This window comes from Podarcis melisellensis (assembly GCF_964234715.1).
Source record: "Podarcis melisellensis genome assembly, chromosome: 1".
NCBI lineage: Eukaryota > Metazoa > Chordata > Lepidosauria > Squamata > Lacertidae > Podarcis > Podarcis melisellensis.
This window is the reverse complement of record NC_138528.1, coordinates 105,087,889-105,111,918: the sequence shown is the minus strand read 5'-3', so window position 1 is coordinate 105,111,918 and position 24,030 is coordinate 105,087,889. Positions and strand designations below refer to the sequence as shown.

General features: G+C 41.2%; 1 protein-coding gene across 16 annotated transcripts in view; it reads left to right on the top strand.

Annotated features, from left to right (window-relative positions):
- BAZ2B (bromodomain adjacent to zinc finger domain 2B) overlaps window positions 1-24,030 on the top strand; it is a 183,649-nt gene that overhangs the window by 149,066 nt on the left and 10,553 nt on the right. For 12 of the 16 annotated variants that reach the window (XM_081928242.1, XM_081928237.1, XM_081928243.1 and 9 more), the window contains 12 exons: window positions 5,994-6,134; window positions 7,066-7,320; window positions 9,399-9,613; window positions 10,119-10,193; window positions 13,606-13,849; window positions 15,697-15,759; window positions 17,803-17,947; window positions 19,612-20,285; window positions 21,503-21,767; window positions 21,931-22,086; window positions 22,496-22,656; window positions 23,526-23,836. In XM_081928242.1, the coding sequence (XP_081784368.1) occupies window positions 5,994-6,134; window positions 7,066-7,320; window positions 9,399-9,613; window positions 10,119-10,193; window positions 13,606-13,849; window positions 15,697-15,759; window positions 17,803-17,947; window positions 19,612-20,285; window positions 21,503-21,767; window positions 21,931-22,086; window positions 22,496-22,656; window positions 23,526-23,836 (2,705 nt within the window). The remainder of the gene's footprint in view (window positions 1-5,993; window positions 6,135-7,065; window positions 7,321-9,398; window positions 9,614-10,118; window positions 10,194-13,605; window positions 13,850-15,696; window positions 15,760-17,802; window positions 17,948-19,611; window positions 20,286-21,502; window positions 21,768-21,930; window positions 22,087-22,495; window positions 22,657-23,525; window positions 23,837-24,030) is intronic. The other 4 variants (XM_081928236.1, XM_081928235.1, XM_081928234.1 and 1 more) reach the window with 1 other exon arrangement.

The following is a 24,030-nucleotide window of genomic DNA, read 5'->3' as shown; positions in this document are numbered from 1 at the left end:
TTGCAGTTAAAAGGAATTTATATCAGTGTTGTGAAATGCAGCAAGAGGAAAAATCCATTCAGATATGTTTTTAAATTGCATGAGACAGATAAAATTTGATTCAGCGAAGCTTTTCGGATTTCAAAAGAAACAAACTGTAGCATGCCAATTCCCTCGTCTGAAACAAGAGTAAGTGGAATTTATTTCTGAGTCCTCTTGTAAGGGAAATCTAGTAAGGGAAATCTCGTGAACGGCCTCGGCCCAGTATACCTGAAAGAGCATCTCCACCCCCATCGTTCTGCCCGGACACTGAGGTCCAGCGCCGAGGGCCTTCTGGCGGTTCCCTCATGCGAGACGCAAAGCTACAGGAAACCAGGCAGAGGGCCTTCTCGGTAGTGGCGCCCACCCTGTGGAACGCCCTCCCATCAGATGTCAAAGAAATAAATAACTACCTGACATTCAGAAGACATCTGAAGGCCCTGTTCATGGAAGTTTTTAATGTGTGACATCTTAGTGTATTTTTGGTTTTTTGATGGAAGCCGTCCAGAGTGGCTGGGGAAACCCAGCCAGATGGGCGGGGTACAAATAATAAATTATTATTATTATGTTTAAAGAAACCCCCAGTCTACTCTGACTCCTAGTGACTTTTCAAGGTCTTGGGTGGAGGAGGGTCTTTTGCATCACCTGCTACTTGAACTTTTAACTTCAGGTGCCTGGTACTGAACTTGGGTCCTTCTGTAAGCAAAACAGGTGGTTTACCACTGAACTCCAGAAAGGACTAAACTGAACTAAAACAAAATATTTAGCAACTGTGAAAGATGTGTTCAGCACAGCACCCCAAATTATTACCTTTAATTTTGAAAATGGAAGGGAGTTGCATGCCTTTTGAAGCACCATGTTTGAAGTGCCTATTCAAGCAGGCTTTTGGATTGTGTAGACAGGGCCAGATTAAAGATTGCCAGAGCCCTGCACTATGTTGCTGTTTCCCTGCTTTTGCTCAGTGGCATGCATTCTCTTGTGTGTAACTTTAAATAAAAGTGGAGGTAACCTTCTATGAGATAGTGCCTTAGGAATCATCAGAGTTTATAAAGAGGGTTGGTATGTGATAAATCAATATCTCAAGTTGCAAATGACTAATAACAAGCAAAGTGAGATGCGACAATGTTTGTTTATTCCATCGTTTATCCACCCTTCGATCCCATGGTAGTTTGCAATAAATCCATTAAACAACAACAAAATCCCGTTTACAACCACAGAAGCAAATAGATAATAAACACCAGGTGTGTCATCTTGGCCCCGCAACCATGAGTGCCCAGGGCCATGGTTGCCATTCAGGATTCATTGCCATAGCACCAAAATTTGTGGGTGCCTGGCCTATTTATGGGGAATTTTATGGATGCTCGGGCACCCAGGGCCCCAGGGAATTGGCACCTATGATAAACATTAATTAGAAAGCAATCCAAATGTGTTAAAATAACAGCAATAAAAATCATTTCATAAATGCAGTGGTCCTCATAATAAGAACAATCAGCTCTCTCCAGAGTGAAGGGGCTACTCATACTCCCTGGAGAGAAAATTCTGTTGTGCTGAGAAGGCGCAATCTTGATGGCACTGTACATCTGACTATGCCCGCCAGTAGGACATTCACTATGGCCTCCCTTCTGTATTGGTACTATCATGAGAAACCGTGGACTATTTGAGTGGTTTATGGTATGGGCTGTGTTGCCATGATTATGGTATATATATTTTTTCGGGGCTCTCCCGAATTCTCTTATTTTAGCCATTAAAATTCCAGACAATAGCAAATACAAACTTAAATTCATTTTGCTTGCATAAAACTGCGTAGCGAAATATTATCATTATGCTATAGGTTCCCCCCAACCCAATTCTCAGAGGATCAATAAACAACAAAAGGTTGTTAAACATACATTTATCACTAAGCAGCTCTGTCAGCAGTTTTGTAGGCAGTCATAATATGGGAGTGTATCTCAGGTTTCACAAGTTGTCTAATAAGCAGTTTGAAAGCAGAATTAAATTCACAGCACCCGGGTGATTCTTGCGCTGTGGATATTCCATCATTGCTAAAGATTTATATTACCTCGTTTCCTATTGAACATGCCGTGCGGGATTCCAGACCTAGTTTTACTTAACAAAACCCATCTTTCAGTTTTAAGTGTTCTGCGTATACACTTTGACCGTTTAAAATCGATAAAATTGAGTGCGAGAGCCAAGAATGTTTTATTAATTTGAAGTTGGTGTAAGTAACACTGCAGATGATTAAATGTCATTTCCCCAGCACAATGGTGAAAGAATAGCATGACTTTGGGGGGGGGGAGTGCAGTAGGACCTGCCGGTTGTGTGTAGCCAACCAATGTGTTTTCCTGAGCCTTTAAGATACACAGCACCTTCTTTGAGCAACACAGAGAAGTGGCACTATTTATTTGCAAGCCGAGTATTTTGGTAGTCAGGTAATATAAATTACACTGCAATCCAATCAGTGTGATTCTTCTCTACCCAATGTGCCCTCGTGTAAGGTATTGAGGCCATGCACAAATAGATTGCATCTATTGTCCAGACTCTTCCCATGACTATTTCCCCCTGCACACTGTACCTTTGCCATGCAATATTTCTTTATATGGTAGACCATGGAAAAGCAAGATCTACTGTGTCTCATGAGCCTAGGAGCCAACTCCCAAGGGGCTGTGGTTGCTTGGGAACCCACAATTATATAACTTTGGGAGGCCGGCACCCACAAAGTACTGTGGTACCTCTGGTTAAGAACTTAATTCGTTCTGGAGGTCTGTTCTTAACCTGAAACTGTTCTTAATCTGAGGTACCACTTTAGCTAATGGGGCCTCCTGCTGCCGCGCCATCGCCACCGCACGATTTCTGTTCTCATCCTGAAGCAAAGTTCTTAACCCGAGGTACTATTTCTGGGTTAGCGGAGTCTGTAAGCTGAAGTGCCTGTAACCTGAAGTGTCTGTAACCCGAGGTAACCACTGTATGAGAAAAGCCGGTAGGCCTCAGGAGCGCTGCCTCCGAGAGAGAAGCAATTCAGCTCTGCCCTCCGCAGTCAGCCAGCAAAGCACCCTTTGGGGGGGGGCGAGGCTAGGACATGGATTGTTGTGGCGGCAAGCACCCACAATCCTGCGGGCAAGATGGCACCCCTGCTCGTAGGCATACACCCTGTGGCCCAGACCCCATTGTCACAGCCAATATTGGGCAGAGGGTGGAAATATCATAGCACATGGTGACGAGAGAGATCCCATGGTGGAAGAGCCACGACTTCCTAAGTCCTCCTGGCTGAGTCCAGTTTGGGCAGAAAGTGGGGGGGGGTCACATTTTTGGGCTTCCCCCATTTCCTCCTGCTATTGATATTAATGAGAGAGGAAATTGCTACAGCAGCTGCAGAGCTAGCATAGCATTTTGGCCTTTTTAGGAGAATGGGGCGGAGAGTGAGGTGTTTGATCCTGTGGATCCTAGACCTCAGTACCCTGCCCTCTTTCAAGCCTTACTGCCATTGGCATTCTAGTGGTGGTATGTTTAAGCCTGTGGAGGTATATTTAAGACTGTGGAACTCTCTCTTTCTTGGCATATATACTAGCCAGGTTGAAAGCCCTACAGACAACGCTCCTTTCCACTGGTATAGTGATACCTACACATGTCTTAAGGCCCATCAGTTGGTTATTAACTAGCTTTAAAATTGCCAGCATGTGTTATTTGTTTGTTGATTTTGTTGATCCTATATCTTTGTTGTAGCTGGTTTGATTATTCTATATCTTTATGCTGTTTTTCTTAATTTGCTTTGGAAAGCATCCTGGAATAAATGTTATAAAGGGTGGTAAATGCACACAGACACACACCAACATGCCTGTTTCTGCAGTGCACCCATGGTTTGATCTTCTGCCAAGCTGTCCAGTATTTGTGAGGATTTTTCCTTTTGTATCTGCCTTGCGTAAACTTCTGGTTTATTAGCGTTCTTTTATTCTCCTTGCGACCTCCAGTATTCCCTTGTATCTTAAAATTTATGCCTTTTAAATTTGAGTGTGAGTCACTGTCGCAGAAAACAGATTCTCCCTTTTAATTAAGCCCAGAACAAAAATCTAAGGTACCCAGCAGCATCATAAAAGGCAAAAAACATTGACCATATACCAGAGGTAATATTGCAAATGCACTGGCAGAAAGGGTTTACAGTCATAGATGTTGTAAAGTTTTATAGCAATTGGTCAAAGCACTCCTTTGCATTGCCTATATTTTTCCATAATGCTGTGTTGTCTTAAAACAAACAATATAATTTTACATTCCTTACTGTAGATCCCATCCCTCTGGAAAGAACACTTATTTTCCTGCCCTGCCCACCCCCCACCTCCCGCTTGTGTAGATAAAATAAACTAGTTATTTGTGTATTTTCCTCCTTTGTGGCATTGATAATACGTTAAATCTATGAACCCACTCAAAGTGCCTCATTTTTATTATTTAAATTGCTGTCGCCGGTGAGTTATGTTTGGGCCCCTGCACTGTGGTTTCAATGAAAACTGCTGTCCCCCTGAATCTGCTATTTGCCTTGTGAGGGACACATAATATGGGCAAGAAAAGGCAGTGCAGTGATAGGAAGACTTAGCTGAACAAATATATTATTCTGCATTATTTCAAAAGCCACAATATTATATGACCACCTGCAACCACCTCTGTAAAACCACCTTAGTAAAACTTAGTAAAACTCAAATCAAATAATTGTTTTAAAATGCATATTTTTTTTCTATACCGTCTGGTAAGAATTCATTTGATTGTATTTCACGAGGCACTGATTCAGATGTCTTGTTTAGTAAAGTCTATTCCAATCTGCTTGTGTCTGTTCTAAAGCAGTTTCTGGGTCTCATTCTGCACATATATTTGTTGCATGTACTTCTGCCATCTTTCTTGTTGCTTTATGGAGATCTATTAGCAGCTGATAGATGCCCATACGACTAGCTGGAATCCTGGCAACATGAAACGACATTCCCCCATATACCCATGATTGGTAGCCTCAAGGGTTGAAAAATCTGTGCACCTCCATGGTGCGTAGCAAATACACTCTTCCTATTTTACTTAAAGAGCAATCACTCATTTGAGTACAAGTACCGCGGCGCTGTGGTCTAAACCACTGAGCCTAGGGTTTGCTGATCAGAAGGTTGGCGGTTCGAATCCCCGCAATGAAGTGAGCTCCTGTTGCTTGGTCCCTGCTCCTGCCAACCTAGCAGTTTGAAAGCACCGGCGGGAAGGTAAACAGCGTTTCCATGCGCTGCTCTGGTTCGCCAGAAGCGGCTTAGTCATGCTGGCCACATGACCTGGAAGCTGTACGCCAGCTCCCTCGGCCAATAAAGCAAGATGAGCACTGCAACCCCCGAGTCATCTGCGACTGGACCTAGCAGTCAGGGGTCCTTTAACTTTAACTTTTTACTCTCCCTCTCAACCACTGTTAGTTATTTTAATCTATTCAAAAAGAAGAGGTGCTGAGGCCCAAACCTGCCCTAGTCACCATGCTACACAACTCTGGGAAACCTCCTTAATCCTAAGGATTTAGGAATAGGCTGGGGTTCTCCAGTAGTGAGAGAAAGACACTCTTAAGTATTCATGAGACACTTGTTTTTGTTATTTACGTACTACAGGATTAATTTATGACATTGAAAGCACATTCCAGAGCTGACCACTACTGAGCAATGGCAGAAATATAGCATTGGACAAGTCATCTGTATACTGTCTCTTTAAAGTCCTGTGAGGAAAATGGATGTCTCTTGCAGACTTGGGCATTTGCTCGAAAAAGCAGTATTGTAGATCATCTAACCCTCAGGATGGTTCTTCCTTTTTATAAAAAGTTGGGGTTTGTGTGTGTTGCCTTTTATTTTAAATCCACATGGTTTAATTGCTGTAGTGATTATTAAGATTGTATAACTACTGCTTTTCAAATTCTTAAATTGCTCCTTTGTAAGTAGAATGTGGGGCTTTAATTTTCTATCCTTTCTGTGCTATTTAAGGAAAAGGAGCGGTTAAAACAAGAGAAACGTGATGAAAAGAGATTAAATAAAGAGCGTAAACTGGAACAGCGAAGATTGGAATTAGAAATGGCTAAGGAGCTAAAGAAGCCTAATGAAGATATGTGCTTAGCAGACCAGAAGGTAATCAGAATAATGTAAATTTACTTTTTACTTCCTTGCCCCTTTTTATGTTGCTCCTCTTTTCCTTCATCTGCCATTGTTACAATAATTAATTTTTCTTACTGTGGCTGCCTTTCCAGCCATTCCTCTTTTACTTTAGATTACTTGATAATATTATTTCAAGTGTGGTCTACATTCAAATTGTAATTCTAAAGTAAATATTAGGACAATGGTATTCTTTGTCTTTTTATTTTTATTAATCAGCAGTGGACGTTTGAATGTTTGGACCTCAGGTGGCCTATTTAGCAGACTTTGGCCAAGCCAGCTCTTTTAGAATTCTCCAGTAGCCTCCATTATGCCTCTTTAAAAGTTTTGTTTTGCAGCTGTTTCCATCGTTCCTGCTTGTGTGCTTTCAAAAGGCAGCATCTGGTTGCCTCACCATTAGAAAAAAGATGTTGGATTAGACAGGCTTTTGGTCTGATACTGCAGATACTACAACTTCTCTTCTCTCTCTCTCTCTCTCTCTCTCTCTCTCTCTCTCTCTCTCTCTCTCTCTGGATTATCAGTAGTGCAACTGATGTAGGGCTTCTGTTTGCTTATTTGCACGATACCTCAGGGAAACAGTACTCTTAAGAGAAGATCATGTTTCCCCAGAACTGAAACTGAAATTTATTTGCAGTTGCATTTGTATTGCAATAGTGTTTATGTATACAGTCTGGAGAACTTTAATTATGGGCCAGCATAGAAATACCATTCATAAATAATAATAAATATATGGTTGCTGGGAAAATATGGGTCCCCCCCCACCCTGAAGTAGCTGCGCTACTGTGATTTGGAGTGTGTAAATGTCATTAGGCACTAATTGGGGGGTTATGTATTTATTTTTAGATTTTTACCTTGCATTAGCTTTGCAAGCGGTTTTCATTCAAGGTGACACTTCTCTGTTTTCCAGCCTTTGCCAGAGTTGCCTCGCATCCCGGGCCTGGTTCTCTCCGGAAGTACTTTTTCAGACTGTCTCATGGTGGTGCAGTTTCTACGCAACTTTGGTAAAGTCCTTGGCTTTGATGTGAACCTGGATGTCCCTAGCTTAAGTGTCCTTCAAGAGGGGTTGTTGAACATAGGCGACAGCATGGGAGAAGTACAAGACTTGCTTGTGAGGCTGCTCTCAGCTGCGATTTGCGACCCAGGACTGATAGCAGGATACAAGGTAATGGATACTCTTTATGGTAACTTTGGTGTGAGATAGGGGGGGGTGGAATCCATGTCCCAGTTTTCACAAAGAGGAGGATATAAATGTGTGTCTGGGCTACAGCACTTCAAAATCCCTGATTTTGTAGTAATTGAATGCTCTTCATAACAAAACATAAATCCCTATACATAAATACAAAGGGGGGGGGGGGTAGAGACCCGTTTGTGTCAGGGAAGCGTGAGTCCCTGGAACCTATTCTATGTGCAAGGGTTTTATTTTATTTTTTTGTATGGAGGAGCATTCGGTCATGGGAGTCCCAACTATATCCTGAAGTGGTACTGCCTAAAAAGCAGGTTTAGCTCTTCATCTGCTGTCAAGCAATGCATCAGGGGCATCTTTAAGTGACAAAGTGTATTCTTATTAGAACAAGTTGGACCTGCAACAAAATGTTACAGTGCGCAGGTGTCCAGTTTGCTATGCCAGCCAGCCATGCTTTCTTCAAGGTTACTGCATTCTATTTCTACTCCACCCCCACTTAGTGGGTTTTTTTTTTAACAATATAGGTTTTTCTTTTTTAACCATTTATGGAAACCTTGGGGTTTCCCCAATCCTTCAGGCCCTCAAAAAAAAAAAAAATCTAAAAAAATGAGACTGCTGTTTGATTACAGTTTATCTCCTTGCAAACCTGGCCTGCAATTTACTAAACTACCAGTGAGAGCAAGAAATTGAGGAGAGCTCAGCTGGTATGCTGATCACAAAGCCAGTTGAAGTTTAAACTTCAACTGCCAAAGCCAGTTGAAGTTTAAATGTTTATCCAACAGCGGCATGGTGGGGCAGGGGGGAAGGAGGGATGCAGGGAAGCAAAGTGGCTCCGGCCTCTTCCTGGTCACAGTGACGCTGCCACAAGGATGGGGTGGGATGAATGCAGGGGTGCTGCTGCCACCAGTCCAGAGCTCCTCCTCCAGCCTCACTGCTGCCTCATTCTGCCCTGGTGAAGGGCAGTGGCATCAAAGGGAGAGAGCTACAGCCACCTACCCTCCACCCCCCCCTTGCCACTGCTGCACTTCTGTTATAAAACGAGGCTACAACCATTTGCTCACTTAACCCTATTGAAGTGATTGTGATTTTTCACCCAAGACCTGTTTGTGGACTTCCCATAAGCAGTTCTGGCTGGGCACTATGAGACTAGGATGCTGGGATATATGTGTGTGTGTGTGTGTGTGTGTGTGTGTGTGTGTTTGGCCTGATTCAGCGGGGCTTTTGATCTGGGGCAACTGCTTTCTCTGCTCCTTCACCTAATGCAGTACCAAGAATCTAGTGAGTGCTATGGGTGCATGGTAGTGCAATATTCCTAGTCGTTTAGTTTTCTGTAATTCGCACAAGTTCTGGGCGTCAGATGTCATCAGAGAATAGATTACTGTTTTTATTAACCGTTAAAGGCAATTTCTGCTTTCATCTCTGGATTTCAACAGGGGTGAGTATAATCTAGCTCTTAAAGCCTTATAAATCCATTCATCAAAAGTTATTCCAGACATTGCTTTATAAGCTTGTCTCTTATCACTGAATTGGTTTCATATTAAGGTTATGATTGCAATCAAGAATTACCTAAATGTATTTTTCAGAGACTTTCCTTTGAGCAGCTGTCCTCTCATGTGACCCCTCAAACTGGTTATTAAACTCATGTTTTTGTTTTTAAATCAATCCTGAGTTTTACGAGCCAGCGAATGAAGCTGTTTTCAAGCATTCATCCCCATCTTCGCTTCTTTCCTTTCAGTAATGTTTGCACAAACCCCCAAACTGTTAAAGTCAACAGGAGGAATGTATAAATTGCTTTTGTGTAGGGAAGGAACTTTCATTCAAAAAGTGTATGCATATTAATATAAATAACTGCTTAAAAACCAGCTTCTTGGGTCTGCGAGCAAACTGTGGAGAGGAAACAAACTAGCTAAACAAATAAATAAGAAATTCTGGGGTTTCAATGGATGGCGGTGCCCCTGGCTTCTGGCTTAGCATTATTTCCCCTTGATTTCAAATAACAAAAATGCATTTATGCTGCCATTCTGAACAGTTATTTTATGAGCACACGTCTTTCTCAGGCGAAAACGATCCTCGGGGACCATTTGCTGAACGTTGGCATCAACAGAGACAACGTATCTGAAATTCTGCAGATTTTCATGGAAGGCCATTGTGGGCAGACTGAACTCACAGAGAGCTTGAAAACCAAAGCTTTTCAGGCGCACACGCCGGCTCAGAAAGCCTCCGTACTTGCCTTCCTTGTTAATGAGTTAGCATGTAGCAAAAGTGTTATAAGGTAAGTGCCTTGTGCATGCTGTGAATTTTATATTTCGATTCTGGTAACAAGAAAATAAATAAAAACAAATTGGCAATAGTTTTCATAAGGTGTATTTAAAGGTTTGAACCTCAAAAACTAGGGATGAGAAACCTGTGGTTTTCCAGATGTTCTTGGACTCCAACTTACATGAGCCATCATGGGCTAATAATCAGGGAGGAAAGTTGTAGGCAGACAACATCTGAAGAGCCACAGGTTTGTCACGCCTGTTCTAAGTACTCTGTAGCAGCCAGGTAAGTGTTATCTAATTATCTAAGGTGCGTTGGCTAACGAAACCCTGTCAGGGCATCATGCTTGTTTACCAACGTGATATTTTAACTAACCAACTGTAATATTTATTCATGATACATGATACACATAGTAGGCCTATGTGTATAGTGAGGTGCCTTTTGAGACTTTTTTTTTTTAATAGATGATATCATTCAATTAATTATCTAAGTAATTAAACTTTTTTCTGTTTTAACAGTGAAATAGATAAGAACATAGATTATATGTCAAATTTAAGGAGAGATAAGTGGATGGTTGAAGGCAAACTTCGGAAGTAAGTGATATTTCTTTTAAATGTTCCAGTATTTTGCATTCATTTAAATTTGTTATACACAGAGTAGTTCCAGAGACAGGAATCGTGTGATATAAAGAAAAAAACTTTTAGTAACTCCCCTTATTAAATTAAGATGTGAAATTATTTTTAAAAGGCCCATGGCTTATCTTTCACAATCCATTAAAGACACATGAAGTTTGGTGGATTAGGAGGATTCAGAATGAGAAGGAAATCATTTTGCATTTTTTTTAAAGGAGCAATATCACTTCTCATTTCAAGATGTCTGGAGCTGTCAAATTGTTATTGGCATTAGTAGAAGCTGATTGGAACTTTCATTCTGCAAGAAGATTTGCAGGGCCAGATTGTTAATCCCTAATCACCTTGAAAAACTTGCAAATCATTCATGTAACTAATTAAAATTACCTCAGATTTTGCTATATAAACTGAGTATTTCCTGTGGTACACCTAGGGAATAATTCAGTTACTGAGATAATCAGTATCTGTTTGCTAAGCATAAACTGTCAAGTTTTTAAGGATGATAATATATGCCCCCTATTTTTCTCCATTATGCAAAACAAAATTCCATACAGCAAGTATAACAGCTCCATCTACCATAGAATTTTAAGTTGAAATGATTGTGAATCGCAGGAGGTATGCATGGCCATGTGGGTATGCATAGCCAGGCTTCATTTCCTTTTCCTCAGTCGTTTTTCTTTCTTGTCTAGCAAAGCAAGGAGTCCTTACTGAGTCCTTGGCTTGCAGTGCTTGTGTCTCTAATCCTTTTTCTACCTTCCCCTCCTCCCTTAATGCACCTCAGAAGAAAGAAGGAAGAAGTAAAGGAGAACAACAGGAGAGAAATAGAAGAAATAAAATGAGACTTAAAAGAATTTCAGGAAGAAAAATATGTGAACTTCTGCTGATAGTAATGGCTCCCAATTCATGCAGGGTTCATGGTTGTGTCTGTGGGGCATGTCCAATCATTAACTTCCCTATACTATATAAATTCCAGATTGCTGGGTGGGGAGTTCATGGTTCTCTCATTCCTTTGGCTTTCCTTTCAAGAAGTTGGTAAACAATCCTATATAAACATAGCTTTTTAAAATCTTTCCTTCTTAGTTACCATCATCCTTAGCTTTCTCCTCACCCCCGCCCATCATACATGACAATTTAATTCCTTCCTTCCTTCCATCTCCATTCATTCTTAACTGTTATGTGGCTGAGCTGAGGACTCCTACTTATTCAACAGGAATTCCCTTTGCAAGTTGGTTTTTACCTCATGATCACTACCCTTTAAAAAATTCTTGCTGTACATTTGTTGAAGTCTGGCAGAGAAGTATTTTTACTGGTCAGCTTTTAGACTGCACTCCCCTTTTGAGACATGACTTAGAATCATAGAATGGTGGAGTTGGAAGGGACCTCGAGAGTCATCTAGTCCAACTCCCTGCAATGCAGGAATCTTAACTAGATAATACATGACAGAAATATGCAAGAAAGGAGAGTCCACCACCTCTCATGGGACTCTGGTCCACTGTCGAACACCTCTTTCTGTCAGAAAGTTCATCCTGATCTTTAGTCGGAATCTCCTTTCTTCTAGGGACCCTTATTTGTGTCCTGGATGCTATAGTGCTCCTTTGTACCTTTACACGTTGTCTTCAGTCCTTAGCTTTAACAGAAGAAAAAACTGTTATTTTACATTACATTCTGGCTCTCAGTCAAGTGATGGCATAATTTGTATACTTGCCTCTTTGCCACAAGGCAAAATCTGTGTACTCGTAGCTGTTACAACTCAATCAAACAAAGAAGTCAGCAGCACCTATTTAGAAGACTAGAATAATTCATACACCAGAGCTACCTAAGCGACTATGCCGTGATCTCCTAAGGGAATTAAATATGCATTTTTTAAATTAATGAGTTTTAGAGTTGCAGATTAAAAAAAATCTTCAAGCTCACTGTCCAGTCCTAAAACCTGTAATCTCAGCCTTAAATATTGCAAGAGCTATGCCAGTGCAAGACCAAAAATGCCACATCAACTGGTTCTGCAATAACAGTGATGCAGATGTTTACACCTGAGGTGCCTACATTTCTTTGCATGGACTGTTTTTTTAAAAAAATAAAATAAAGAATAAACTGTAAGCAGCTTGACTGTCTATCAATGATAGTCTTTTTCTTTTCAGATCGTATTTTGGACTGGGAGAACAGTTTATTAAGAACAGTTTATTAAGAATAGCTAAGAATACTAGGCCATACTTGATTCTTTATTTACACTTTAGAAACTGATGAGCTTGTCTCCTTTTTAAATCATAGGCCTCTTCATGGCTACTTTTTAAGAAGCCAGCCACACTGCATCATTTCTACTTGCTGTATGGAATACTGTTTTGTTAAGGCAGGAGAAGAAAGGAAGAATAAGAGACGGCAAAATTCATAGCAGCATCGGTCTCTCATAATTTACCTACTTTTGCCACCCTGATTCGTACTCTCCCCCTTTCCTTTCCTTCCTTCTAAAATCCTTCCCTTTTCCAAGCACACACATTTTCATATCTCTCCAAATTCCGTTATATGCTAGAATGTTACAAATGGATATTTGGCCTGGCTATTAAAATACCTCCTAGGTTGTTTCAGTATATTTGACTGATAGATTCCTGGTAGCTAGAGCTATAACATCTGCTGTATGGGATCTTGTTTTGTAGGGTAAGAGATGAGGAAGGGCTACTACAACTGTACTTACTGGTATGTAAGTTTATTTTGTTTCATAAAAAATGAAACTCGGGCTTCTGCCGCCCACAGTGCTTCAAGATTAGCCTCCCGCATAACGCTCTTTCCTGCTTAATTATGTGAATTAGTATACAGACACTTGGGGAAAGTTTTGTGTTCAGATACTCTACAGTCAAATGTAATACTATTCTCACCTATGCGTAAACCAAATTTTATAACCTTTCTAACACGAGTTGACTTTAAAAACTTACATTAAAAAAGGAGATGATGTAGATTTATAAATGGATGAAAAGAGTTGCTTCTTCAGCTTATAGGAACAGCTGTTGAAACCTCTTCTTGTCCTGGAGTGCTTTATGCAAGATTTTGTACATGCAGTAAAATTCACAACAGAGCTAAAATATTCAGTGAAGGACTAAATTCTATTTTGAAGAGCCAGAAGCTTTCTGTTTCCTGAACATTCACGTCAAATAACAGTTAAGATTTTTCTTTTTGCACCAAGTAAATATTCATCTCAGATAGGAATCCATGTTGGTGAACTACTTTTCTCATGTGCTGAGCCAATGGTCTCAAATAACAAGGCAACTGAAAATTGCTAAATAACAGGAGCTTAAGCATATGACTTATCCTTGGTGAAGTGTGGAGGAGTTCCGTATGCTACGGCAACATTTGGTAATACCATTTATCTGCCGTGTGTTTAAAGGCTTAGAATCATTCATGCCAAGAAAACAGGCAAGAGAGATGTTACAGGAGGAGGTGATTTAGGAGAAGAACAGCATTCATTGGGTACACCCACGCCAGGCAGAAAACGGAGACGGAAGGGAGGAGACAGTGATTATGACGACGACGACGATGACTACAGTGATGATCAAGCCGATGAAGATGATGAGGATGATGAAGACAAGGATGACAAGAAGGGGAAGAAAGCAGATCTTTGCGAAGATGAGGTGATGAATTCTAATGCCTACTCAATTGCTTAATCCGTGTGTTTAGGTTTTAAACCAATTTTAGCCAACATAGTGCCCTCCAGGTGTTGTTGGATTCCAGTTTCACCATCCCTGGTCATTGGCCGTGCTTGCTGAGGACTAATGGGAGCTGGAGTTCCAAGAGTATTTGGAAAGCACAGCACTGAGTACCCCTGAAGTAGCCTTTAAAATAAATCTAGTTGGAATTCTGTGGATTAAAAGAAACTTTAAGAGTGACTGCATTTTTATTCTGAAAGTGCTAAGAGAGCATATAATTCCCAGTAATTTACTTGAGCACCTTAGAACCATAATTCTATGAAGCATTTCTAAGCTAGGGCCAAGATACAAAGAGCTGCAGGTTTGTGCTAGATTTTTTTGACCAGCTGTTTTCGAAACTTCCGTCAGTTTTAGAAGCTATTTGCTGGGCTGCTGTTTGGGGGCAAGGGAGAGCATGAAGCCCCCTGAGCTAATCTCATTGTTCTTTCAATCCTGGCCTAGGTTCATATTCTTCTTAAAGAATTCCAATGTTTCTGTCCATCAAGGAAAATTTAAACTTTAATCAGTCTTTATTTTTAAAGTGTCAATAACAGTAGTACAGTGTGTTCTTTGTATCAAATTTATCTCATGAAGTTGCCTTATAGTTTCATACAAATGTTGAAATACACTTCTAAATTCTCTCCAAAGGCTTAGAGTCCATTATTGACTTTGAGAAAAATGCTTGGAATGAACTTTCAAGGAGCATGGCCTTTTTTTTACAGATCATTGCCAACTAAATTATATTTTAGAATATCTTACGTCCTCACGTGAATGCCAAAGGATGGAGTCAAGAGTATTGATCACCAAGGGGCCACTAACTAGCAATTTCAGTGACAGCTGATAGAGTACTAGGATAGGAGCATATGGTACAGGAGGGATGAGTTAGGGCTGAGGCACTAAAAGGCTCAAGGCAGTGGTGGTCCCTCCGGTTGAAAGTCATATGCTACAATTGTCGTGTGTATCAAAGTTCTATTCTGTTTGTTTTGAAATACTGTGAAAGGAGGTAGGGTCTGTTTGGTGTACAGATTTTGACATTCCATTCACCAGTTCAGCAGAGGAGGAAAGAGGGTATCACATGGCTTTCTTAACTGTCTTGCCCTGTGTAGAGGAGGGTATGTTTTTTAAAAACATACCCTCCAGTGTGAGAGCCAGTGTGGTGTAGTGGTTAAGAGCGGTAGTCTCGTAATCTGGGGAACCGGGTTCGCGTCTCCGCTCCTCCCCATGCAGCTGCTGGGTGACCTTGGGCCAGTCATACTTCTTTGAAGTCTCTCAGCCCCACTCACCTCACAGAGTGTTTTTGTGGGGGAGGAAGGGAAAGGAGATTCTTAGCTGCTTTGAGACTCCTGAAGGGGAGTGAAAGGCGGGATATCAAATCCAGACTACTACTACTCCTCCTCCTCTTCTTCTTCTTCTTCTTCTTCTTCTTCTTCTTCTTCTTCTTCTTCTTCTAAAAAAGTACTGTGGCCATTCCATCCTTGCCCAAGCCATTAGTCAAAGCTCTGAGTTTTGGGGAAATACAGCCAAGGCTTGTGGGCCAGTGAGGTCTTCTCTGCAGCCTCAGCATAGGCTGCCATACCTGTTCATCTGTCATACTTGTGCCTGGCTAAGGGAATTAGGGTGTGTGAAGTTGTTGCAGAGATTAAAGATCCCATGATAAATACATGTCTTTGTTAAGCTTTAGTGATTTTTAAAAGGCATATCCCATGAGCCTCTGATGTTACAATAGCAGCCTACAAAAACATGATTAGTATACAGTGAATAATGCCCTACCACATTTTGTTTATTGGTGGTAGGATGATGGGGACCAGACAGCAAGTGTGGAGGAGCTAGAGAAACAGATTGACAAACTGACTAAGGTAAGCTGCCTCCGTAAATTAAAAGTTTGAGCCTTTTATTTAAGTGTGCATTATTTAGATAGCTGACAATTTTCCCTAAATAGGTCTTTAGTATTCATTTGAAATAATTGTACTTAACTGCATTGGCTTAAGCAGGGTCAACCTTACAGTGAGACAACAGAAAGAAACAGAATGGCTCTAGTATGGATTGCGGGAAGAGAAGGGCCATTAGTATTAGGTGCAAAATATTTAAGACTAGCCCTGGACCTGAGGGTGCTTCCAGGTGGGGGCTTAATAAGTCATCATTCAGATATCACGAATGATTCATTGCCAACAGATTTCAGTTGTTTTCCTTACTAGATTTTCCCCAGAAGGGGCAAATCTGGATTAAATTGGGGGCAGGGGGTTTATGCCAACCTTATTTGGACACTGGAGAAAAATGTGTACTTGTGCATTAACCATCCCATAATAAACAGCTGCCTGGAAGCATCCTAACTTAATCTAAACCTATGAGAAGAAATAAAGGGAGTGCAGGAATGCAAGGCTCAATCTAAACAACACTTGCCTTCATGGCTGAGAATGATGTGATGTTGTGCTAAACCAGGGGTATTGAAAGAGTGCTACAATAAAATGATTGCACTGTGTCGCTGTATAATCTGCAGCTTTTATAGCATGACTGATAATGCCCTAGTCTGCCATATGGACTACCAGGGAGTCCTAGTGAGGGTGCAGGATGTTACTGAACTACAGCTCCATTCATCATGGTTGGGGCTGATGGGAGCTGGAGGCCCACAATATTTGAAGGGTCACAACAGGTACCTCATCCTTGATCTTGGGTGTGCTGAACCACGACACCTTATAGCACTAATAGTGGTCCTTGTTTCATCCATCTTTCATGTGAAAGTCAGTTGCCAGGATCAAAAGAACTGTGAAAACAGTTTGTGAGCCAAAGAGGGCTTTAGACTTGTGTTTTTTTTTCTGAACAGCAGACCCAACGCTGCATAGCAAGCTGTTTTTGAAACTGAGGGGAGTTGCTTCCTGATCCCAGTGGTAGAATGAAAACCAAATGGAATTTAGGATCAGACAACAAGCTGATTTCCTGGATTTCCTGGTTCATATCCTTCCACTATTGGCCCCCAACGCTTGGTTTTTCAGTAGTGCACATACACAGGCCTGATGCATATCCAACTCAAGCGAGCAGCACTGTGTTGTGGTTCTTGCCTCCAGCTCATCCATGCTTCGGATGGGTGATTGTCCCTGACCAGCTGTTCCTGTCAAGATGAATGATTTGTGTTCTAACTCAGCTTCCTTGCTTCAGCTAAAGCAGGAAAGTGTCAGAATCATGACAGCACCAAGAGTTCAGGCACAACTTGGTTTATCTGTTTATTTTATTTGAGCACTATTTATTTATCAGTTGAAAGAGCTCATATAATTTCACATCAGCAGCTACAGTATCACCTTGGCCTGGCTAGTTTTACCACTGCGCACCATGCACACCCACCCACCCACCACTTGTTGTGTTGCACGATTAATAAGATTTCATCTGCTGTTGTGCAATGAAAACCATTGGTCCTTTTGTTTGTAACAAAATACAGAAGGCAGCCTTGCAGAAGGCAGCTTTCAAACTGGATCAAATCTGTCTGATGCGATACTTTCAGGGGCGGCGTGTCCTGTTTCGCTGCTTGAGGTGAAATTGGAAGTGCCATGCTGCTGTCACCAGGACCAGCATACCTGCTGCTGCCGCTCCCTACTCCACCTGCCCTTCCACCTCCGCCAGTAGCAGAGCAGGGGGCGTACCTGTGGGGTGCTCCCTCAGGGGCTTCCGCTGCTTAAGGTGGCATCCTCACCCCACACAATGGGATCCTCTGGCCCTGGATACTTCATAACCAATTTGACTCTGGTTTTCTAAAGGGTAGGGGCAGGCAGAATCAAGGCGTGGTTTCTGAAATAGCCGAAAACCTCAGTAAGGGGCCCCGTCTGTTCAACGTCCGGCTAACCTTTTGGCTTAACATTGAAGAAAAAACTTTGTAACCCTAACAGTGCCTTTCTTTTAAAACTCAACAGCAACAGAATCAGTACAGAAGAAAGCTGTTTGAAGCTTCCCATTCTTTACGTTCAATGATGTTTGGCCAGGATCGTTACAGGCGTCGATATTGGATTTTGCCCCAGTGCGGGGGGATTTTTGTTGAAGGCATGGAAAGTGGAGAAGGTAAGGAGGTAGTTTTTGGATTGACTAAGGCTGGATCTAGACACATCAAAGAAGCATTTCAGTTGAACACATTGCAAACTTTTGTATGAGAAATCGGGTAAGCAAAAAACGGGACTCCACAGCGCCATCTGCTGTCACAGTGTTATAATGCATAAAAACAACGCATGCAAAGCGTTTTTTCATTGCCAGTGTAGCTGAGTCCTAGATCATTTGAAGGTTTTGCTCAGGGTTTCTCCCTCAGCAAGGGTCTGCCCAGGATAAGCTATCAATGAAGGTCTTTGGTGTTGCTGCAGAGAAGGATTGCAAATGCTGAAGCTTCCCATTGGAGCAATCCTTCTGTGGGCTTTCTCTGGTTCACATAGTGAAGCATTGTTCTCTCACAGCAAAATAACCGTACATAACAGTATGTTTGTGTGGTGGCTCCCAAAGCTTACTGCCTGATGGCTGGAGTACCTATGAGTGTCTCCACTTTCAGGTATCTACCCAATCCATTGTTTTAAACTTACTGCAGCTATGTTTCTAGCGTGATACCTTGGGCACACATCACTAGAAACGTTGCAAGGGAAGCAAACACTTGTCTTATGAGATGCTTGTATCTTAGCAGCCACACATAGAGATGGAATCTAATTAGGGACAGCCTTTGGGAAATGGTGTGGACTGAATGGGGGCTGCAAGCACATCAAACTTCTCTTCCCTGTAAATCTGCTCCTTTTGCAAATTACTCTTACTGTTAATGCCTAGGTGCAGCAGCATCACCACAAAGGAGGAACCCTTTAGAAACTGCTGAGAAGAAGGCATAAAAGATGAAAGCAGTGTTATCTTCCCCCTCAAAGAAAAAATCATATTTCAAATTTTGCAGAAAATGCAAACACCCTTGCAGGTGTTAGCAGTCATAGACCGTAAACACTGACCTCCACTTATCTGTAATTATGCAGCTGCACTAAGTGATGCAGAAACTAAGCGAGCAAATGGTTTGCCGTGTAGAGCAGTTCCTCTCCCTGCTGTCGGTCTGCTCCTTTCCCTGCCACTCTCCCTTTTCTTTTGTTCTTTGTGAAGATTCTTTATTAATGCTTGTTGACACATGGTAAAGGGCTAGAAGAAGAAGAAAAGGGAAATTATGGGGGTGGGGATGGCAGAGTCCTTCCTTCTGGGGGAAAAAAAATAGGCCCATCATCTTTTAAGCAGAGGGCTAATAAAGTTTCTGATTAGATGTATTTCAGAATACTTAAATATGAAAACCCCAATCCAGAGAATCGTGTCTGTGCATGGGAATCAATTCCATACACAGATCTATTTTGGTCTGCCAGGAAGAACTCGACATAAATGTGGTGTACATTCAGATGTTACACATCCACATTGAAATGGAGAAGATTCTGGTTCGCTTCACGTTTTGAGTCAAACCCACCCCTTTGCTTTAGACATGTTGGTTATAAACTTTTGTTTACGACAGTTGATTATGAGATAGTTGGAAATCCTACCCCATTTTCAGTTCAAACAGTAAATATTTCTTCCCATTTTAAACCTACTTTGTAAATCAGAAGTACATTTTCCAAATAGGTGTGTGAAGGTAGCTGACAATTTGTAATTGTTTTTCTAGCAATTTGTAATTAACAGAAAGGTTCCATCGTGGATGGTAATTTGATGAGCATTTTCTCTGCATGCAGGTCTGGAGGAAATTGCAAAAGAAAAAGAGAAGCTGAAAAAGGCCAAAAGCATTCACATCAAAGAAGAAATGTTTGAGACCTCGGAAGAAAAATTAAGCTGCTTAACCACAAACCAGTGTAATCAGAAAGAAGATCTCAAAGAGAAGGACAGCACGAATCTGTTCCTGCAAAAGCCTGGCTCTTTTTCAAAGTTGAGCAAGCTGTTGGAGGTAGCAAAAATGCCTCCTGACTCAGAAATTCTAGCCCAGAAAGCCAATGGCAGTGCAGCAAATGGGTGCTCATTGCCTTATCAAAACAGCTCCAAAGCCTCACTCTGCAGCCACCAGGCCTCTGTATCACAAAGCAGCGGTGAAAAGTCAGAGCCAAATAATCTCTTTAATTCTGCTTCAACTGGACCAGGGAAATTTTACAGCTCCCCATTAATTTCAAACGACCAGTTGTTAAAGACTCTTACAGAAAAGAGCAGACAGTGGTTCAGCCTTCTGCCTAGAACTCCTTGTGATGACACATCCATTACCCACATAGAGTCACCAGCTGCCGCTTCTTCTTCTTCACTAACTCCTCATTCGCATCCTCCATCCAAGTCACCCTCACCTGTCCCATCCCCAATTATTGGTTCTGCCTCTTCCCCCAGTCCAATGGGATTAAGCCCATTTGCGTTATCACCTCTTCAGGTAAGTATTAAATTGTAGCTTTAAAGTGTTCAGTCTTGTATTCTTCATACTTGCAAAATCCAGTGGTGTTTTCTTTCCCCTTTCCGTATTGAGGTGAAGAGCTGCAAATTAAGGGCCATATTAAACTAAATCGTTGCACTAGCCAAAGCCAGCACGATTCCCACCAGTGCAGCGGGTCTTTCCCCGCTCTCCTCCCCTGCACACCCCCTGTGCCCTTGCTAAATCTGCCCCAGAGGGTCAGGAGAAGCCCCAGAGCAGCATATGGAACGGAAGGGAGATTGTTCCATCAGACAAGCAGAAATGGCTGCGCTGATGGAACGATCTCCTTACTGCTACATTGAATGCAACCCTACGATGTGGGCAGCTATCAGTGTTGAGGTGAATTGATTCTATTGGGAGTATTATCTGTTACTCAAAATTATGTGATAGAATTATAACATATTCTTCCTGCTTGATCAATCCATGAGCAATTTACTGCAGATGGTGTTGTCTCCAAGGATTTTGTGGGCATGTGGAGAGAGGAGAGGAAACAAAAGTCCTGTTGCACCAGCGGAATTACATGTGCTGAGCTTTGGATATTACCCTAAATCTCATTGTGAGCATCCCCACAGGAGGAGAAGGGAATGGGGTCGCTCGTGCAACCTGAGGCTCATGCACATAATGTTGCATCTAAATCAGCTCAATTTGTTTTATCCAGCACACAAAAACTTTTCTAAATGCTGGATGCATGAGATGCAGCTGCAGTTAACCGGAATGGGAAGAACTTTAAAACAAAACACCATATATAGGTGACCATTCTAGAAAGAGGAAGAGTTCATGGCAAGATTATTATTTTTTTTAAAAAAAAAACTTTGCTCATGGGCAAAATTCTGCATGAATGTAATATGGTACTTTAAACTTATGTCACTAAATGTTGATTTTTTAAAAGCATGTATGGCAGTTTTATAGCCATTGTAATAAAATGTCCAGCGATTTTTTTTTAAAGTAACATTTCTTAATCTTTCAATTTGGTATTCAAATATTGTGTGATTTATTTTTATTTTGTTTTAGTGATCAGCTGTAGTCACTTTATCTTTTAAAATGATTTACGAGTCAAGAATTCCTATATGTTTGTAACATATTTGGTACTAAAGCATTCAGTTCCAGGTTTTGGTTTTCTAAGTACAGTCGCAGTAGAACTAATGGCTCTTTATTTTTTCAAAATATTCCCTGCATAGCCCATGAAGACAGGGTTGCCTGTAATGGGACTTCAGTTCTGTGGATGGCCAACTGGAGTGATTACTTCAAATCTTCAATTTTCATCCCCTTTGCCTAGTATGGGCTCAGGATTAGGGTTGTCGGAAGGCAATGGCAATTCATTCTTGACACCTAGCAAAAGTGAGTCCCCCGTGCCACAAGCTGAGAAACAAGCTTCTGTACCTTCTGCTGTGGTTGAAGTAGCCAAACCAGTTGATTACCCTACTCCAAAGCCCATCCCAGAGGGTAAGTACCATATTCTTCAAGAAAGGTATAACTTCTGACTACCACTTGGAAACACTTTCAAGTGAAGCCTCGGGTGCATTTGTAGACGTACCTTTAGATCCAAGCCAAGGAGTTTTAATGTTGCCAAAGAACTTATAAATATTGTCTCCATGTTTTGATTCAGAAATGCAGTTTGGCTGGTGGAGAATTATTGACCCAGAGGATCTAAAAGCTTTGCTTAAAGTGTTGCATCTCAGGGGAATTAGAGAAAAGGCCTTACAGAAGCAAATACAAAAACATATGGATTATATTACTGTAGCCTGCCTCAAGAATAAAGATGGTATGTAACTGAAATAAACACACTCACTTGTAGTGTTATTACATAATTATGATTAGATGTTTGCTATTTTTTAAGATTGCGTTGATGAGCCAAAATGGCATATAACTGGTACTTTTCATCCAGGCAATTATTAAGTAATTAGTGACTTCTCAACTTTTTTATATGGATTTTTCAGTCTGTCTTATCTCTCTATACTACCCCAACCCCTTTTCAAATAATTTGAGTCTCTTAAAATATAAATGGAATGTTGTTGAAAGACTGTAGTTCTGATTTTCTTCCTTTGTTATAATTCGGTGTCATTGGCCTCTTATGTAATACATGTTTTGCTCCAGGAAGCAATTCCTGACCTTGCAAACTTGATTAGGTTGAAGTTGTACTAAAAGAAACCCAATCTGATTCCCAAATACAGCTGCAATTATTGAAGTAAATGAAAATGATGAAAATCAGGTAACACGGGATATTGTAGAAAACTGGTCCATAGAAGAGCAAGCCATGGATATGGATATTGCTATTCTTCAGCAGGTGGAAGACTTAGAGAGAAGAGTGGCATCAGCTAGTTTGCAAATCAAGGTAAAATGTGCTTCAGTAAAACCTCTCTTCGGTAACGTCATTGCAAAAAGCGATAATTCAAAACTGTTATGAGCAGCTGTTTTCACAGTTGAGGATAAGTGCTTTTCTCAGTAACATCTCTGGGGGGCAAAAATCCAATACAGTTTCATTAGGTTAATATCACCTAGACTAAGATGATTTCATCCTTTTTAAATGACTCATACATAAAGTAGACATTTCAGTGGTTAGAATTTTCAGAGAAGGAATATGAGTCAGGATCAGAAGCGTGATGCTGCTAGTTCCATGAGCCCAGTGACTTAACTAATCATTGGTGGCCTTCTGTTTAATAAGTAATCAGAAATCCTACTGAGTAAGAGGTATGCCTTGGTTATACCTTTAGGTAGCTCTTAGGATTCCAGTTATCATCATTATTGGGCATGGCAATCAATAAGATAGCATTAGTTGTCACCAGTGGTTAATCTGAATTTATGTATCTGGCCACTTTTGGGTTCTTAAAATTATTGCAGGGTTTTAAAAAGGTACAAGTTGCCAGAACTGTGAAGCTGGCCCTTGAGTTAGGTATGTTCTTTCCATGCTGTGAGTGGCTTGTGGGTGTGATCCAGGGGCACCATTCATGTAAGATTTGTCTTACTGATGGCCTGTTTTGTGCAAAACAATGTAAGAGAGAATACTGCTGCTGTAAAGCTCTGTTCTTTAAAAGTAAACGTTATCCCAGTCGAAGCAAAACAGGAAAGAAGCTTCTGGTCTCCTGGAGAGCATTTGGAAACAGAAGTGCAGTGTAAGGGCTAACTCAAGCAAACAATCCACTGATCATTCTTAGGTGGTTACAGTAGCAAACAAACATGTGAAACCTTTCTATTGAAATGTAGGGTTGGATGTGCCCTGATCCTGCATCGGAAAGGGAAGACCTGGTATATTATGAACATAAATCAATTACTAAATTACACAAGAAGCGTGATGGTGATTGTGCTGGTGGAGAAGAAGGCAGTAGCAGTACTCTAGAACGGAAGAGTGACAACCCTCTAGATATAGCTGTAACCAGACTTGCTGACTTGGAGCGGAACATAGAGCGAAGGTATCTGAAGAGCCCCTTAAGTACCACCATTCAGATCAAACTGGATAATGTGGGCACAGTTACTGTCCCTGCTCCTGCACCATCCGTTAGTGGTGATGGTGACGGGTAGGTTATTGAGATTAACTTGAAAAATTATTGTGCTTCTTTGCTAATTGGAGCCTATTTTCTATTGTGTGTTTATCTATGTATCTTCTTGTATGTCTTTGATCCACACGGATCACGTTATTATGCATGGTGCTTTGTAAGATTTATTTTCCCCCTGTTATGTATGTTAATCCTGCAAAGTTATCCTACATTTA